This window comes from Podarcis muralis, chromosome 10 (assembly GCF_964188315.1).
Source record: "Podarcis muralis chromosome 10, rPodMur119.hap1.1, whole genome shotgun sequence".
In the NCBI taxonomy this organism is placed as follows: domain Eukaryota; kingdom Metazoa; phylum Chordata; class Lepidosauria; order Squamata; family Lacertidae; genus Podarcis; species Podarcis muralis.
Genome location: NC_135664.1, coordinates 45,013,460 through 45,030,709, shown reverse-complemented (window position 1 = coordinate 45,030,709; position 17,250 = coordinate 45,013,460). Strand labels below are relative to the sequence as shown.

The 17,250-nt window shown below is 44.1% G+C and overlaps 2 protein-coding genes across 7 annotated transcripts in view; both read right to left on the bottom strand.

Annotated features, from left to right (window-relative positions):
- The window catches only part of RRP7A (ribosomal RNA processing 7 homolog A), a 40,095-nt gene extending 37,015 nt beyond the window's left edge, over positions 1–3,080 (bottom strand). For all 4 annotated transcript variants that reach the window (XM_077935444.1, XM_077935443.1, XM_028746351.2 and 1 more), the window contains exons 1-3: positions 2,948–3,080; positions 1,854–1,996; positions 54–179 (exon numbers count right to left, since the gene is read on the bottom strand). In XM_077935444.1, the coding sequence (XP_077791570.1) occupies positions 54–179; positions 1,854–1,996; positions 2,948–3,011 (333 nt within the window). In that variant the 5' untranslated portion in view covers positions 3,012–3,080. The remainder of the gene's footprint in view (positions 1–53; positions 180–1,853; positions 1,997–2,947) is intronic.
- Positions 3,081–5,965: 2,885 nt separating this feature from the next.
- Positions 5,966–17,134, bottom strand: POLDIP3 (DNA polymerase delta interacting protein 3). 3 transcript variants are annotated; one of them, XM_028746272.2, is made up of 9 exons: positions 16,977–17,134; positions 14,551–14,923; positions 14,150–14,227; positions 12,798–12,893; positions 10,561–10,743; positions 10,068–10,145; positions 8,370–8,499; positions 7,663–7,729; positions 5,966–7,155 (listed from the first exon to the last, which is right to left on the bottom strand). In XM_028746272.2, the coding sequence occupies exons 1-9, from the start codon at positions 17,039–17,041 to the stop codon at positions 6,981–6,983; spliced, it is 1,245 nt and encodes a 414-aa protein (XP_028602105.1). In that variant the 5' UTR covers positions 17,042–17,134; the 3' UTR covers positions 5,966–6,980. The 3 variants fall into 3 exon arrangements, with proteins under 3 accessions (XP_028602105.1, XP_028602106.1, XP_028602107.1); XM_028746273.2 differs by having other exon boundaries at positions 14,150–14,224; XM_028746274.2 differs by having other exon boundaries at positions 7,030–7,155; positions 7,649–7,729.
- Between the last annotated feature and the right edge of the window lie 116 nt (positions 17,135–17,250).

The following is a 17,250-nucleotide window of genomic DNA, read 5'->3' as shown; positions in this document are numbered from 1 at the left end:
CATTCCCACCCACCTCTCCAAATTCCACCCTTGCTCAAGGGTTCAAGATTTACCTGGAGTGCTTCTGTGTTGAAAAACTTCGTCTTGGGCATTTCTTTCTTTTCTCCCAGACTTGGCTTGTCACACATCTCCACAGAGCGTACAGAACCGCAGCCCGAGAACAGCCTGGACAAACATTCCTTCAAGCAACAAAATGAAATTCGGGACAATTCATGGCTATAAGAGGGACATTTCCTGAAACCTGAAATCATCCCCCATTATTTCCCCTCATCATCTCACCTCTCTAATACTTGTATTATTATTAGTTACCTCTCTAATATCTGTACTTGATATTAATTACCTCTCTAACATCTGTACTTGATCCTTTGGCATTTCATGGCTGAAAACCACCCCTACCTTTTAATGCCCTTGACAGCATGTCCTGCTCTGCCCCTTTCCTTTCAGGATTTGGGCTTGCTACCATTTCTTACCCTAGGCATTTCCTCAGGGCAAAAGTAATAATAATAATTGAGGAACAGGAAACTAAGAAGAGTTACCAATCTTGTTGATTCACATATTAATTAAACATTAATTTACATTCCAGGGTTCCTCTACAAGGCACTGGTCCCTGGAGGTCACTTGGTAATTCACTCACAGTTAGTCTGCAGTGTACAGACTTTCCTTAAGAGTTCCCAAGTTTGGGAAACCCTGCTCTACACCAAGGCTGGGGAACCTTTGATGCTCCAGATGTTGGGACTCCAACTCCCATCAATCCCCACCAGCATGTGATGAGGGGAGTTGTAGCCCAACAATATCAGGAGAGCCAAAGGTTCCCCAAGCCACCTCTGCATGCTTAATTGAGCATATCCACACAAGATATGTTGGGTGAGATATACTAACAAAGATTTAACTATGTTTGGGTGGCTTATAGTTATATCTCAATGTATATTTATTATAGAACATAATATCCAGCATAAGTACAGAATAGTTAATAGGAGTTCTAATATCCTAACCTAACTGTCTTCTTCAAAGCAATTCTAATTCTTTTACATAAGCTTTATCTTCTCCCTCTTTTTCATCCCATTGATCTCTAGCTATTGCCATCTCCAGGTATGGCTGGGAATGTCCCATCTGAAACTCTTGAGAGCTACATAGCAGACAATTTCTGAGCTAGATAGAACTAACGGTCTGACTAGGTATGAGGCAGCTTCTTCAATCATACCCTACCTAATCATTTACATCTAACAACCAGCTGCAGGCCAGTAGCTACAATCTCCTATGCAGATACTCATATAGCCGACAACTAGGATATTGCAGCTGTCCCTGGTAATTTTTTGAATTGATAGTGAAGTTCACTGATTAGATGACCAGGAAACTCAAATGCAATCCAGTAGCCAGTGATTAGCGTCTTCCCATAATTTATGAGCTGTGTATGTCTACTATTTTTAAGATACACTTTTTAAAAATAGCAAACATGTTCTAAAAGCCAGAAGAACACACAGATTCACCATTCTCTCTCTTCTACATTTTCTCCATAGCTCTCCAAATTAAATACAGTCATATCTTGAGTTGCGTTTGCTTCACCTTGCGCTTGTTCTGGTTACAAACGCGGCAAACCCCAAAGTGTTTACTTCCGGGTTTGCCGCTTTGTGCATGAGCAATCTGCACACTTCTCGCATGCACAGGAGCGCTCTATCACATCACACACACGCAGAAGTGGCGCAATACTTACGGACTTTTTGGGGTGCAAATGGCACCCCGGAACATGTCCGTAAGTAGAGGTACCACTGTATTAATATTTGTTCTCTTCTTGGCTTGGTTTACAGGTTGCCGGGGCCTTCATATAATCCCCTCCCCCCCCCCCATAAACTCACCTTTGTACAATATGGGGGAACATTCAAGACAAAAAGTGTGCGGTTTTGAGGCCTCTTCACATCTGTGTCCTCCCTGACTTTGTGCTCCTTTACATAGAGGTAGTGAGGGAAATGATGCTCTTCAGAGAACTTAACTGGAATAGCTAAAAGAAAAATTGTGGAGCAAATAATTATAACCTGGAGGACACTTTAATACATCAAAGACAGCAGCTTGCAGACACTAATCATGACATTGGAGCTGGGCTGGCACAAAAGTGCCTGAAGCAATGGAGCACAGGGCAGAAAGAGGATTCAGCTCCCCTCACCCAAATACATCTTTCATAGTAAAAGTCATGCACCCCACCCCATGGACTAGGGCCTGGGAGACCAGAGATGGGGCAGAGGATAGTTTGGTTGCTGAACCCAAAATCCCACATACAAAGCACCACTCATTTTGCAGCAAAAGGCCATTTGTTAAGATTTTTCTTTAGATCCTGACCCTACCCTCCCCATCATATCCAAAGATCAGCTACACGTGCAGAAACGTCCTGGCCGATCAACTTGCATGCAGTATGGTTGTGTTTTAAAACCTTCAAAAACTTTAAAAAAAACACACCTTCACGTGAAGCGAGTTAGAAAGAACAAACACTCTTGTTTAACGCTACTTTTTGGGGGGGATGGGGGATAGTGGTGTGAAAACCTGTTGCCTAGTCACAGATCCAATGAATAAAGTGTCGAATTTCTCTCCATAATTTATCCGAATTTCTCTATACGGAGCTCCCCATAGGAGGAACAAACACACACCAATAACGCTTTTCGAATATATAATTCTGCGTCGCCGCCTCACCGAGATTCGTGCCTTAGTGGCAAGAATCTTGCAGAAACGCCTGAGCTATGGCGAGTGCGGTTTTCCTTGCGGAAGGCATAGCGGCTGCAGCCCGGGGAGCCGCGGCAGCACCGAGAGCGAGCCCGGGCAAGCTGGGAAGGTGCCCTGCAGATCCAGAGAAGAGCCTTGCAGGCACCTTGAAAGGTGGCGAGCCCACCCCCCTCGTGACCCTCCCGCGGCCCCGGAGGAACCGCTGTGCCGGCGACCCCGCTTCCCTCCGTCTGCTCACCCGCATAGCCGAGGGGCGCAGCCGGCTCGACGCCTTCCCCACGCGCCCTTTCGGACGGCGCCATCTTAGCGGACCGGGAGGAAGTGACGTCATCCGGCAGCCCAAGACGGACTGCCGCAAAGGTTTCTGGGAATAGCAGTTCTTCAGGGTGCCCAGGATGGGCGGCATGAAGGAGATAGTCCTAATTCCCGGGGGTGGCGGGGCCTGGGTGCTATGAAAAATAGCCGCCGCCTCAACTCTCCAGCTGTCGTCCTTGGATTTAGCGCGGCCCTTCCAGCTCCAGCGCAATCCTAATCCAAAGCATCCTGGGTTCAGCGGGGCTTACTCCCAAGTGCGCGTGCGCAGGAGCTCAAGCGGTATGATGGAGCAAAGTTAGATTCACGCGCATCTTCTCGTTTTGCTGAGTGGTCACAGCTGCGCCCAGGGAACAGGCGCCAAGGCCCAGCTCAGATTCAAATTAAGCCAGTGGCTCTCCCCTCCCCGCCATGAAAATCGCTGAGGGTCTTGGCAATTTAATGATTTTTTTCTTCCTGGTGTTGTGTGTTTTGCTAGATGCAATATACTTTTAAATTGTTTTCGTTTTTTGTTTTTGTATTTTATTGCATTGCACTTTGCATCCAAACTGGAGTGCAATATAAGCAATAGCATACAATTAAAACTCAATACTTAATGTGGACATGCCAAAGCCCACCTGAACGAAGATCAAAGGCCACTGCTGGACTACAGACCAGTTTGGGAACCTCTGAAGTAAACCTTGGCTTCCTCACAGACTCTCCCAAGTAGTACAGCTGAACTCAAAAGATACAAAGTGGTGGTGGTGAAATTTCTACAGCTATCTTAATGAGTAATGAGAAGTCTTACCAGCTAAAAATATAGATGGAAAATCATATTGTCTGTCAGGGGCTCAGGAGCAGAGGCACAGGAAAGGGAGGAAATAGAGAGCGAGGGGGAGGAATCCGAAGGAAATGTTAGCGATGACAGCGGTCCGAGGTCTCTGAGTCTTTCCAGCGAATCGGAAGATTCACAGAAAGGGGCTCCCATGGTCAGAGCAAGGGGGGTGCCTAGGGGGACACCCCAGGAAGAAGGGGCCAGAGGGGACTCAGAGAGCAGCAGTTGGAAATCAGGACCAGCTTCCCCACCAGAGCGCAGTAGGGGGGAGGAGTCCCAGGTATTGGGATCAGGAGGCTCACCGCCAGCGGGAGGAGAGGAGTCAGGATTGGCCACGCCTCCATCGGAGAGCGAGGAAACGGTCAAGAGGAAGGTTGGAGGCTGGGCGCGCACGCCAAGTTCAAATGTACAGGAGGGCGGCGCAGTTGGCAGCCCGGATAGGGAGCCAGGTCCCAAAGCCCGCCGAAAGGAGGGGGAGGAGTCAGGGGGGTCAGCGTCAGCGTCAGAAGAATCCAGAAAGGAGGAGACCCCGGGGGGCAGAAGGACCCAGAGGAGAAAGGAGAGACGGAAGAGGTGGAGTAAGGTTAGAGTCTTAAGCTGGTGTACAGGGGGTGGAGACTCAGATGGAGCTTCGCCGGTCTAAGGACTCAGACGTAGCGCTGCGCGCCACTGATGTCAAACCAACAATAAACCGCAATAAAGACTTTTGTTTATAAAGAGCAACTGGCGTTGGTCCTTTGTGAGCTGGGACCTGAGGCAGCCGCTGACATTGTCATTCAGTTTGCCCCTTTGCTATGCCTCAGAACCATTACATGTTTAAACCTTCACAAGTATTTTTATTAGATCAAAACAGCCTTGTAACATGTCTGTTTTTTTAATGCTTTTCTATTTCATTTCTTCTAACAGAGATGAGTGAGGATGTGGCAAACCTGTCAAAATGCCCTAGAAGTCTATAGTCAAACAAAACAGCTCCATAGAAGACGAAATAGCATTTTGTTTTTATGCCACATAATCCTGTTTTCTTCCGACTATGCAATATTCTCTCATGACCTCTCAAACATTCCCTACAAAAAAAATATTCCTGCACATAAAGAACAGCATGTCAGGGAACTGGGTCTTCTTCCCTCCCATCTCCATGGGAGAGAATTCAAACATGGCAGCCCCCAGCAGCAGCCTTAAAAGACACAATCCACAGAAATCTTTATTATTTGATTCTGCTGACAGGCACCCCCAAAAGTGAAAAACCAACAGGACTCTATTGACTAATCAGTTGATTTCCTTGCAATCCAAGAAGGCAGGGCAAAATACAGGTTCTGTATAACAAACGTTTATTCAGAAACATAATACATAATGTCCTCCAGCCCCAACCTTCCCTTCCCCTGTAACCAACTGCTAATGAAACACAGGTACAGGGAACAGCAGTTCTGCACAAAATATCAATTGTCGTTCATAAGCACATCTCCCCAGGAAGGGTGAAATTATGACCGGTCCAAATTAGTAATTCAGATTAAAAAAACCCATTGGGAGGCAAATGCCTTCCATGTTGTGAAGGTTTACTGTGTGACATAACACGTGTACCTGCTAAATGAAACTAAGAAACTGTACAGAACAAAGAGCAAAAGGAATGTAGAATCCACTGAGCACCAGGTTCTACAATGGAAGAAAGCAGATATATTACACTGCAGGGTTTTAGCACAGATAAACAGCAATGCTCTCGTCTTGTAGCTGGAAGTATAAAAATGCAAGCCCCCATACAAGTATCTGCATGTTTATTTAGTATAAAACCAATGCAATTATTCTTAACCCTTGTCAGTTTTCCATTTTCACTGGACTAAATGGGTTGCTAGAAAAAGGAAGTCTTAGCGAAGACTGGCGTGTCAGAGGAAATTCAGCATGGCCAAAAAACAAATAATCCTCATTTGCTATAGGCAACTCATTTTCCTGCTATCCCTGTTCTATGCCAAACCGATAGATTCTCCTCTATATGAACCACAAGATACACCCGCCATTTCCCAGTACAGAAAAATAAGCAACAGTGCTGTACAGGAGCAGCAGTCATGCCCAGAGTACTGAAAGATGCAACTCTTACAACTGACAATTCCATGAGAGCAGGAGGCTGGATTTTCCCCCCCTGACTATTACACTCGGGGATAAGGTAGTGTAGGGTAAAAACAGATGCCCTGTAGAAATAGTTCCTAGGGGGTTATCACTGGAGTTTATTTGGGTGTCATTAGCCTCCAAGAAAGGTGTAGGTGCTACAAAACAGTGGTGCATCAGAATCAGTCAGGACTGAACAAATGAGGATCTCTATTCACTGCAGTGCTTCTAAGGCATCAGGCATGAGAAGTGACTGCTGAAGCCAGAAACACTTTCTTCTTGCCTAATACATAATTTCATAGTAAAAACACATTGTAAATGATACAAAGTGAAAGAAAGCCCATGCATTCTCACAAAGAGAGCATCTGTGAGACTTCCTGGACTGAAGAGTACACCAACACCAGGGCACATGCTTCTTTCTCTCAGTGCACTAGCAGATTATTACAACGACAAAAGAAGATGATGAAGTGTAAGATGTGCTATGTTCCTGTGCCTATACCTATTTGCATTGCCTTCACAGTCCCTTCCATTAGCTGCTGAACAAAGAGAACATTTGCTGCTGCTTCTCCTTCACTAATTTTACAATTTCAGAACAGCTAAAACCGCTACCAAATCCTGGCCTCTGCTACAGGCAGAGCTGAATTGAAAAGGAAATGCAGTCCATCATCAGTAAAAAGGACTCTCATCTCTCACTCAAAGGGTGCAAGTGCCAAACAGATGCTACTCACATCCTTTGCTAGCTGCACTTTTCACTGGCTGGATACAGGTAGGGTGGTTGAAACAAAGGAAAAAGAGTTAAATGTTCTAAGCTTGGTGATATATCACTGGAGGAAGGGAAGATTATTCCATTAGAAATATGTGGACAAAAACTCCAACTATGAAAACAGAACACATACATTAGGGAGAACACTACTGTACAGGAAGGTAGCAATTGTAGAAAAACAAAGGTTTCAGCATGGTCAAACACAACATCAGTTGCGTTCCCACACTTGTCTCCCTATTTCCCACGCTCAACAAGTTTTCCAGTCCACTCCTTGCCTGCCACTCCTCAAAGTTTGATTTTGAACTCTGTAGGTTGCACAGAGGCGGAGGTCCCTGAGGATTTGAAGAGTGCTTTTAAGATGGTATCAGGATCCACTTCAGCTGGTGGATTTGAGGCAGTTCCTACACTTGTCCGACGTGGTTCACCTTCCTTCTTCACTGAGGGGGTGTCACTCAATCGACTAGGGAGAACAAGAAGAGATACACTATTTAGCCTCACAACAGAACAAGTGTCAAGTCAAGCAGCAGCAATTACCATCCACTGCCTGCATAGCTAGCTTAAGCCAAGTGTACTTTTGAGGATTTCAGATTAAGGTATAAAAAGTTATGGAACGGGAAAAGAAGAACACAGAGAACCCCAGGGAGCTCCACCATCAATAGTTGTCGAATGGTGAAATGCAGATCAATTTACACTGCTGAACCAAAACTGTTGTTCTGATTATTAAGCAAGCAATTTCAGGCTGGGAGAAGCCTACTGCCATATTTAGATGGAAGGACACCTGTTCATACAGATGATAATCTGAACAGCAGTGCTGGATATATAGGAAAATTAGTAAAAAAAGCTTTAATCTAAATATCAACAAACTCTTGTTTGGTATTTTGCTTGGGTACAAAAATTATATGGCACCTTGTGAAGGAGCAAAAATGTTACACCATAGTTTTATGAACACAAACCCATATGCACATACAGCAAGATAGGTTGGTCTGATGTGATGATATTCCCATTCATATGAAGGTTGCATTTCATTGGCTGGCCTGATGGAGAAGAACAAAGAAAACCAAGTATTAAACCTTAGGAAAGTGGTATAGGTTTCTTCACTGTGCATCCATTCTGCTCATTAAACAAGATCCCTGGATTTGAATGCACAGATTTCCCACCATTATACACAGTTTGAGCCTAAGCTTCTCTATTTTGAGATACATTATTATTATTAATTAAATTTCTATACTGCCCTGCATCTGCAAAACTCAGGGCAGTCACAGCATAAAAATACAAGAAAAAAACCACAAAATACATAATAAAAACAAGGGCAAAATGAACTAATATCCCTCCTCATGTCAATACCCTAACTACTTACCCAAACTCTGAAACCGCAAAGTTTCTGCAGTCTCTCAAGAGCATTAATTCTCACAATCTTGGTATTACTGTATATCTAGTTGGTGTAGGGGCAAGTTATCGTCTATGTGCCTGCAATATCACTCTCACTCCAATATGAGCAAATTTTGTGTCTTCTAAACACCTGATACAATAATAGTCTAAGAACTGCTCAGCCTCTCATGGCAGTCATTAACAATTAATTAATAATTTCCTGACTTCTTACACACAGAAGAAGTACCATCTGAGATCTTCAGGGAAGTAAAACGTTTCTGCGTTCTGCATGAGGCGCACACTCACCATCCAAGCATCTGTTGTTGTATTTCTTATACGCAGTAATGGCATCTTCCTTTTTCACAAACACCACCTCAGCCATTCCGGGGTGCACTAAACGGGCTCGCTTTAGGGCACCACATACACAAAACAACTCCTGAGGAAAGAGAAAAGAACAGTATAGTTTTATTTAACTCAGCTCATCTTTGCTACTGCATCAGTGATTGTAAGCATTTCTTGTTAGTGTGGAATTTAGTGTGGAAGTCAAGGCCACAGCTGCCAACTCTGATATTTGAACACTCACACATTAAGAACATAGAGGTTGCCTTGCTGGAGCATACAGAGGAACACTTAGTCCAGCCTTCTGTTTCCAACAACAGTCAGATAAATATATTTAGGTCAGGGATGGGAAACCACTTTTTGGCCACAGGACCAGTTCAAATTGTGGCTGACCCTCCATCTGCTACAATTGACCAATAACCCAGGCTTCTCTCTTGTCATAATCTGGTGTCATTTGTCAGGTGCCTCTGACCCTGGTGAAAGCAGTGTGGCTTGCATGCAGCACCCGATCTGAACAGTACTGAACACAAACAGCACTTGCAAAGGAACATTGGGAGCACACTCCCAGGCTCCTGGTTATTCCTTTGCAGTGGGTGCTTTGTTTGTATGATATCAGCTGAGTGACATATGGTTGTGGCCGGGGAAGAACAGCAGAGCAGACCAAATTGGGAGGCTGAGTGGACCTAGTTAAGTCTGCGGGCCAGAGGCCCCTCCCTCACCCCACAATCCATGTTTTAGGTAATAAACTCAGAATCAGAGTACGAAAGTACTTTATTACCCAACAGGTAGTATAAATTGAGGTTCGACGTAGCTATCCACAATTAGAGCCACGTTCCACAACTACGTCTGCTCCTTTTTAAAGGCCGCATGATCTAATAATCACATCTTGTGAGAGTGAATGCCTAAAGTTTCTCATGCATTACACGAAGAAGTCCTTGCATTCCTAACGTCCCGTATATCCTCAGAAAACTACATGTAGAGCAAGGATGTCCAACCAGTAGACTGGTAGATCCCTGGCAGATTGTGGGATCCTTATTGTGTACAGAAAGTTACGGGGGGAAAGCTCAACAACCGTGCAATCCTCCCCCCCCCCAAAGCTCAATAACTGTGGGCAATCCACCCACCCCACGCACGCTCCTCCTCCCTTCAATGACAATGGGTAGATCACTGCCAGTTTTTTAATACTGGGAGTAGATCACAGTCTCTTGGGAGTTGGACATGACTGATGTAGAGCAACGGAACATCCAGTTTAACTAAAGCTACACTGGGACCATTTCCCCCACACCAAAAGTCAGAGGGGATGTGACAGTAAACCTGGCGTCAGAGAACTGCTTGCAAACCATTCTGAATTTCACAAACTTTGGAAACTTTCCCCCTGTGTGAAGAACACAATGGAGCCTGCCAGGACTTCATTCAGGAGAGTAATTCTGGAACACACAGGGGTGGCTCTCCTCAAAGTCGTTAGATTGCTCTCAAGTCAATTAATTTTTCTGAAGATATTTAGGCATCTTGGAGCTTTTGCAGACATCTACCTAGCTCCTACCACCTAAGATTCTCCAGGCTCTCTCAAGAAAGCACACATTTCATTTTACTTTATAAACATTGGGTAGAACACAGATACAGGACACAAACAAACCCCTGATTTCAACAATATACAGTACTCACAACAATATCCTCTTCAGTGACTCGAGGGTGCAGATTATTCACAGTCATTTTAGTACCTTCTAATGGGCTGAAGGCCGGCTGCCAAGAAACAGACAAATGTGTCACATGCATATAGTCTGGGATTGGGGGCGGGTAGATAGATCAAAGTAAACGGGGCTTTGAGGAAGTGGGGGAAAGACAAGGGTAAGATTCAGCCAAATCCAGCCTTCAAAATTTAATTTCTACTGTTTTTGGTAGATTATCTTAATCTCTGAGAATATTTCAACAAGAAATCATTTATGACAGATGTCTGCATAGCAGGCATGAGAAGCAAATGGGTTTCAGATTCTACCATTCAAGTTACCATGTCCAATTCCACCGTTTTCTCTGGAAGAAGGAAATATTTTTTCCCCATTCAGCTGTACTTGAACAGGGTTTGTTCTTCTTCTTTTTATGAAAATCCAGAATAGGAAGCTGTAGCGGCCACAAAAAGATATTTGTGTCCTTGACTCACCTCAACTGGTGGTGGCTCTTTGGGAGGTTCTTCCTTGGTCACCAAGGTTCGGGACATGTTTGTCAGGGCCTTTGTCCGGATGGGGGACGGTGGAGCTGTGGGGGCCGTATAGGCATCATTCTGCACAACTTTCGTGAGGGGGACTGTCTTTGACAGAGAGAACTTGTTGCCACTGAGTCCAGCCTATGTAAATGGAGAACACAAATCCCTGAATACTGCAAGTGCCAGAAGCAGAACTAATTCCTCCTCCCCTAAGCAGCAGCTACCCAGCAAGATTTCCCATTCCATAAAGATTTAACCTTAGAAACAAAGCCAATGTGACGTAGAGAAGACCATTCAGTTCCTGAAGTCAGCTAATGCATTCAAAAATTTCTTTTAGTATTTGTGCACATTGGTTAATTGTTGCGGGTTAGAAATTTCACATTTTGTGTAAAGACAGTACATTCCATTATTAACTTTAAACTATTTTACAAGTTAGGAAAACTCCCCCCATCCCACCTTATCCTTACACAACTACTTTTGATCAATCAGGTCAAACTAATCAGGTTGTTAGTTTGGGAAAATAAGGATCTTAACGAAGCTTTTATTAGTTGTCTGGAAAAGAAGAGAAATTGTGATGTAGTAAAATCATAACATATGCAAGAAGCGTTTAAGACAAGAAGGATAAACTAACAGAGTATTTATGCATGTTTATCTGGAAAGAAGTCTTACCACATTCAATGGGTTTTACTTCACGTAAGTGACATAAGCTAAATAACTTTGAAAGAATATTTCAAAAACTAGGTCCCTAGGGTCTAAAAATGGCAGAAACTACCCAGAGTTTTAAGGTAGTTACTACAATCTTGGGAAAATGTGAGATAATGTCATCTTTATTTGGTACTTTACTCATAAAGAAAATCAGAATACCATACCCCTTAACACCACAGCATAAATCCATTCTGGATTGCTGTACACCATTTTAGTTGTCCATTTCAAAGATGTTTTTTTTTTTATAAAAAAAACCAAATACCTAAATGGACAAATAGGGACGCGGGTGGCGCTGTGGGTAAAAGCCTCAGCGCCTAGGACTTGCTGATCGAAAGGTCGCGGTTCGAATCCCTGCGGCGGGGTGCGCTCCCGTTGCTCGGTCCCAGCGCCTGCCAACCTAGCAGTTCGAAAGCACCCCCAGGTGCAAGTAGATAAATAGGGACCGCTTACTAGCGGGAAGGTAAACGGCGTTCCGTGTGCTGCGCTGGCTCGCCAGATGCAGCTTGTCACGCTGGCCACGTGACCCGGAAGTGTCTGCGGACAGCGCTGGCTCCCGGCCTCTAGACTGAGATGAGCGCACAACCCTAGAGTCTGTCAAGACTGGCCCGTACGGGCAGCGGTACCTTTACCTTTAAATGGACAAAGATTATCCAGAATATCAAATTTAGGCTTCAATCCAGGTTCTATTTCCACCAGAATAATCCTATTAATCCCAGTGACACAGTTCCATTGCATAGGGTGTTTTGGAGGTTTAGCTTAGGACAAGAGTATGGGCACATGATCAGCCTGACTACAGATAGTGTAAATAAAATATTCTTTATCTTTCTTTCATAAAATAAAGTCCCTATGTAAGACAGGCAATGCATTTAGCTTACAGAACTCTCTGCTTTGAAAATGATTAGTATGAATGAGTCTTTCTGATTAGAAAAAGTCAAATGACACGACACAGTTTCAGTTACTGGTTTGCCTGAACAAAGAGAACAGACTAACTGCAGACCCAAGAGCAGGAGAACGAGCAAGTTTGCTTTTGCCAGTAGTGCAGGCTATTGCCACTCTGTTTGGTACAGGTGCAAGCAGCAGCTCGGGGGCCGTTGGAGCTCTACAGAGCCCCATTCCCAGGGGGGAAAGTGGATAAGGGCCACCTATTGGCAGTGGACAAAGAAACCCTTTTTCTCCCTAACTTCCCATCTCTTTTCTTTCTCTGCACCTTGCACAGAAACAAGAGTAGACTGCTGGGATGGAAACAGATCTATTCCTCCACAACAGCTCACTTGATGGGGCATGGGCTGGATGGCAACCTGTTATAAGCCACATTTGGCCCATGGGCCAGCAATCTGCTGCCCTGTTTTAGGGTAAAAGAATGCAAGAATACCATAAACCTGGAACCATTAAGTCCAGCCAATGCAAGCGCAGAGCACATGCAAAAAAACCAAAGTACATGTCCACTGGGAAGTAGAGGGAGTGGAGAAGCTAACGAGACAGACCCTTACCGCACTGTGCAGAAAGCTGCTTGTGGTAGTGATCTTCATTTGCTTATTAGGAAGGGGAGATACAGTTTCTTCATCATCTTCTACATCATACGGAGACTAAAAAGAAACAAAAAAACCACACATATAAATGCAAGTGGTTGATTTGATGTTTCTGGTTGCTGATGTAATACAGATATTCTAAGGAGTCTAGACTAATGCACTTAAACAGTTCTATACATGTTTACTAATAGGTTTTTCTGAATATATGCCTCAGCAAATACATGTATGTAGCCACTCTGATTTGCTGCATCTTAATACCAGGACATGATAATAAAAAGGACTCTTAAGTAGCATTCATAGAACTGTAAAGTTAGAAGGGATCCTCAGGGTCATCTAGTCCAACCCCCTGCAATACAGGAACCTCAGGCTGTTCAAGTCAACTCAAATTTGAAGACTCAATCTAAACATGATATTAAATGCACCTTTGCATTTAACATGCACAATTTCTAAAATGCAAATATCCATGTGCAGATGTGGGTGAGGATCAGGATTGTGGCATGAGGGGGAATGTAACCTTTTCTTCCCTGCTACAATTTGCATTGTGCAGAAAGTTCCCACAGGAGTCAGTGGGACCTTACACCTGATGTAAACAGCAGCTTGAAAAGTGGGAATTTCCTCAAGATCACAGTGTGGGATGGGTTAAATACCCCACCCATCACAATCTATTACTGCATCCCTCCCAATTAGTGGCAATTAGCATTTTTTTAAAGTACATTACATGCAGGCACACATTTGCCATAAATTTCAGTTTGGCCCAGAGTCTCTTCAATCCCTCTCAGCACTAATGCCAAGCATTAATCTGCCCAACAACTTTGTAACATGAAGGATTAGCCAACAGCAGACAGAGCAAACAGGATTTCTTTCCTGTGCAAGTGTACTGTGATAATACAAGATTGTCCAATAACATCAAAATAGGTAGACATAGAGGTCAGAAGTTAAAAATGATATTTCCTAAGTACTGAAAGGATTGTAGTAAGCAAGTACAAGAATGTAGGGGTAAGAGCCAAAGGCACCACAAATCTACTTTGTGAATTGTCACTGCAAGATACTACGCATATGGGAAACTGTGAGTTGTATGAATGAAATGGATGCAGATAACACTCTCAGCCTGTAGGCTGTGAACATATTACATAAGGCAAGTAAAACTTTTAAATTAATTTATAATGCCAGTCTCCAAAATCAAACATAAAATCACTTCAGGGTGTTTCACTGGAAGCAAGTGAAATAAATCAAATAAATATTAAACACATATTCAAAGATTACTAGATTTTACAACAATTGACAACTCCACTCTGTTACTGAATGGCACACACCTGTTTGTTTGTGTGATTGTTCACAATGTTGACCTTCATGCATGCAGGATGAGTGTGCAGTGGAGTTGCAGCCTTCTGCTGTGATGGGGAGAGAAAGACACATCATTAACACCTAAAGATTTCAGTGAAATCCCTTGTTTCATCATGATGGCATACTCAAAGCTTAAAGGAAGAACTAAGATCTCTACTTTTAATTATCAGATTATGAAACAAAGCAGACTTTCAGAACTCAGATTCATGGATTTCGTTTTCTGTATTACACATGCGATATAATGCCACATTAATGCTTTCCCCAACTGTTTCCCTTGAAATACATGCAACTAGTGCTCCAGGAGCTGCCAGCACATAGGATAGTGCTGGAGAGACAATAATAGACTGCAGAGATATTGACTATAACCTACTTGAATTGTTTTTGTGATCTTCATGGCAGGGGCCACCGTTTCCACAGCAGCTTTCACAATGGCTGCACTAGGAGTGCTTCTTTTCAGACTGATCTTCTCTCTGGCATCAACAACTTTGGTCACTTGCTGCTTTCGGGAATTCAGCATTTCCCGGGCGTCTTGCACTTTTCCTTGGATTTTAAACCTGGCATCTTTCTGAAGCAGTTTCTCCCGGGCATCTTTCACGCCAATTTTGTGTCGGGCGTCAGTAAGGCCAATCTTCTGTCGTGCATCAAATGTCCTCTGGAAACCAACACTTGGTGCTGATCTGCTTAGAAAAGTTTGTTGAACTCCAATTCGAGGTCTACCACCAAATAATGGCCTTGTGTTCAGCCTGGAACAGAAATGTCATGTGTTAAAAACAAACAAACTGTTGCATTTTAAGAAGTTAAGCTGCAATGTGTGCAGAGGAGGGTGACCAAGATGATAAAGGGTCCAGAAACCAAGCCTTATGAGGAATGATTGAGGGTATTGAGTATGTTTAGCCTGGTAAAGAGGAGACTGAGAGGAGATATGATAGCCATCTTCCAATATTTAAAGGGCTGGAGCAGCTTTCTCCTGCTCTGGAGGCTAGCACCCAAACCAATGGATTCACATTCCAAGTAAACATGGATTCCGACTAAACATCTGGAAGAACTTTCTGACAGTAAGAGATGTTCAACAGTGTAATAGACTCCCACTGTTTTAAGCAGAGGTTGGACGGCCACCTGTCATTTATGATTTAGCTGAGATTCCTGCATTGCAGGGGGCTGGACTAGATGACCCTTGAGGTCCCTTCCAACTTCATATTCTACGATTCTATGATCTAACACAACAGTTCCACCAAGTGACAGAAGAGGCCAAATTGAAGGTTCAGAGATTTTAAAATCTGAACTGCAAGAGAAAGCTGGAGCTGGTGAAAGAAAAGGGAAGACACTAAGACCTGCGAAAAGACCAACAATGGAATCCAGTGTTATTATACAAGTTGACTGACAAGGATAATCCAATATACATACATTCCTTTGGAAAACAATTAATATTTAACAGAGATAGAATTGCTTGCCCCTCATAGCTTTCAAAATTTGAAATTCATATTTCAATCATAGATCTGTGTTTGTGAAGAATGCATGTACCACACCAAAATTTTGGGATATTGTTAAAATGGGTTGAAATGGGTTAAATATATATATAACAGGGTATTTAAGAGATGTAACTGAAATCTAGTCAGCTTACCAAGCAGCATTTCAATTACAATAGAACATCCTGATATTAAATGGAAAACATGCTTTTATAGGAGGGGAAAGGGGCAAATCAGAATTAATTCTTAACTATATTTCAAAGAACATGTTGGCTGGTTTTTTTGCTTCTCTGTTTAACACATTTCACTCAAACTGGTGGACCCTGTCTAAGAATCAGAATGAAAGGTGAGTGCCGCCTGCTCCCTTGGGAGTGTGGACGTCTGATTCGAGATCTTTTTTTTTCTTATTAGACTTAGCTAAAAAGCCTTAGCAGAGCTAGCTAAAAATCTAATGGTGGCCTTTGGCAGCAACATTGTAAAGATGTGACCTCTTCACCGCAACAAAGATGTTAAGTTATTTATCTAAATGCTCTCTAATGAGACATATTTCTCTGCGATATTATTTAAGCAACATTTCCCGTGCTAGAGCATGCCCTCTATTTTGTAGCCTTAACTTGTGTTATCCAGTAGTGAATTCAACTGAAGGCACAACAGACCATCCTCTTCAGAAGTGGCTCAATCTTACAATAGAACAATTGTTTATGGAGGCTGCAGATCGCCTTGCATGTCAAAGGAAGTGTAAAAGTAGCAAAAAAAGAGGAGAGTTCAGGAACAGAAACATTGGCAGTATGAAAAGCAAAGGCCAATAATTTTGTATGATGCACAAGGCGAAGAAGCAGGGCCGGCCCAATGCACAAAGCCACCCTAAAAGTCTCTACAATCAGTTACTGGTTGTATGCCATAGCGCATAGTTTGTCACCCCGAAACAAATACTGTCCCATCTCAGCACACAAGATGCCCCACTTGGAAGGCACACAATGTTTTGGGCCGCCCTTAGGGACAAAGCGCCAGAATCAGCACAATGAAGGCGCCGAGAGACCTGCGGAAGGAGGGTGCTGCCCCCTCTCCACGCAGACCCACGTCTATGGGGCGAAACACACACACTCGGCCTCGGACACCTCTCTGCCGAGAACGGCCAAGCAGAACCGAACGCTCCAGTGGGCGATGACTGACAGGAGAGCGCGCCAATCGGAGCACCGAGTGCACATCCCCAGCCGGATCCTGCCGGAGCAGAGCAGGGATCCCGCCTCCGGGCAGCGACGTGGGGGGAATGGAACCCACGCGGGGAAGGGGGGGCCTCTCCGCCCGCCAGGCTCCTTCCACGGCTCACCTCCCCTTCGTGTTCACACTGACGCCGCGTTTCCGGATCAGCTCGTCCAGAGACAAGTCCGCCATTTTGTCGCTAGGCCCCGAGACAAGTCGCTGCGACCGAAGCCCGGACGTGAGAGCCAACTACTTCCGGTGTCGCCGCGCCCTCTCCCTCCGCAACCTCCCACCTCTCCTTCGCCCTGGAAGTGGATCTTCTCGTGACGCTGGCGAAGGACTTCGCGAGGGCTTAGATTCCCATAATCCCTCGCAGCCCGAGTGCTCATTTGCATGCGCTC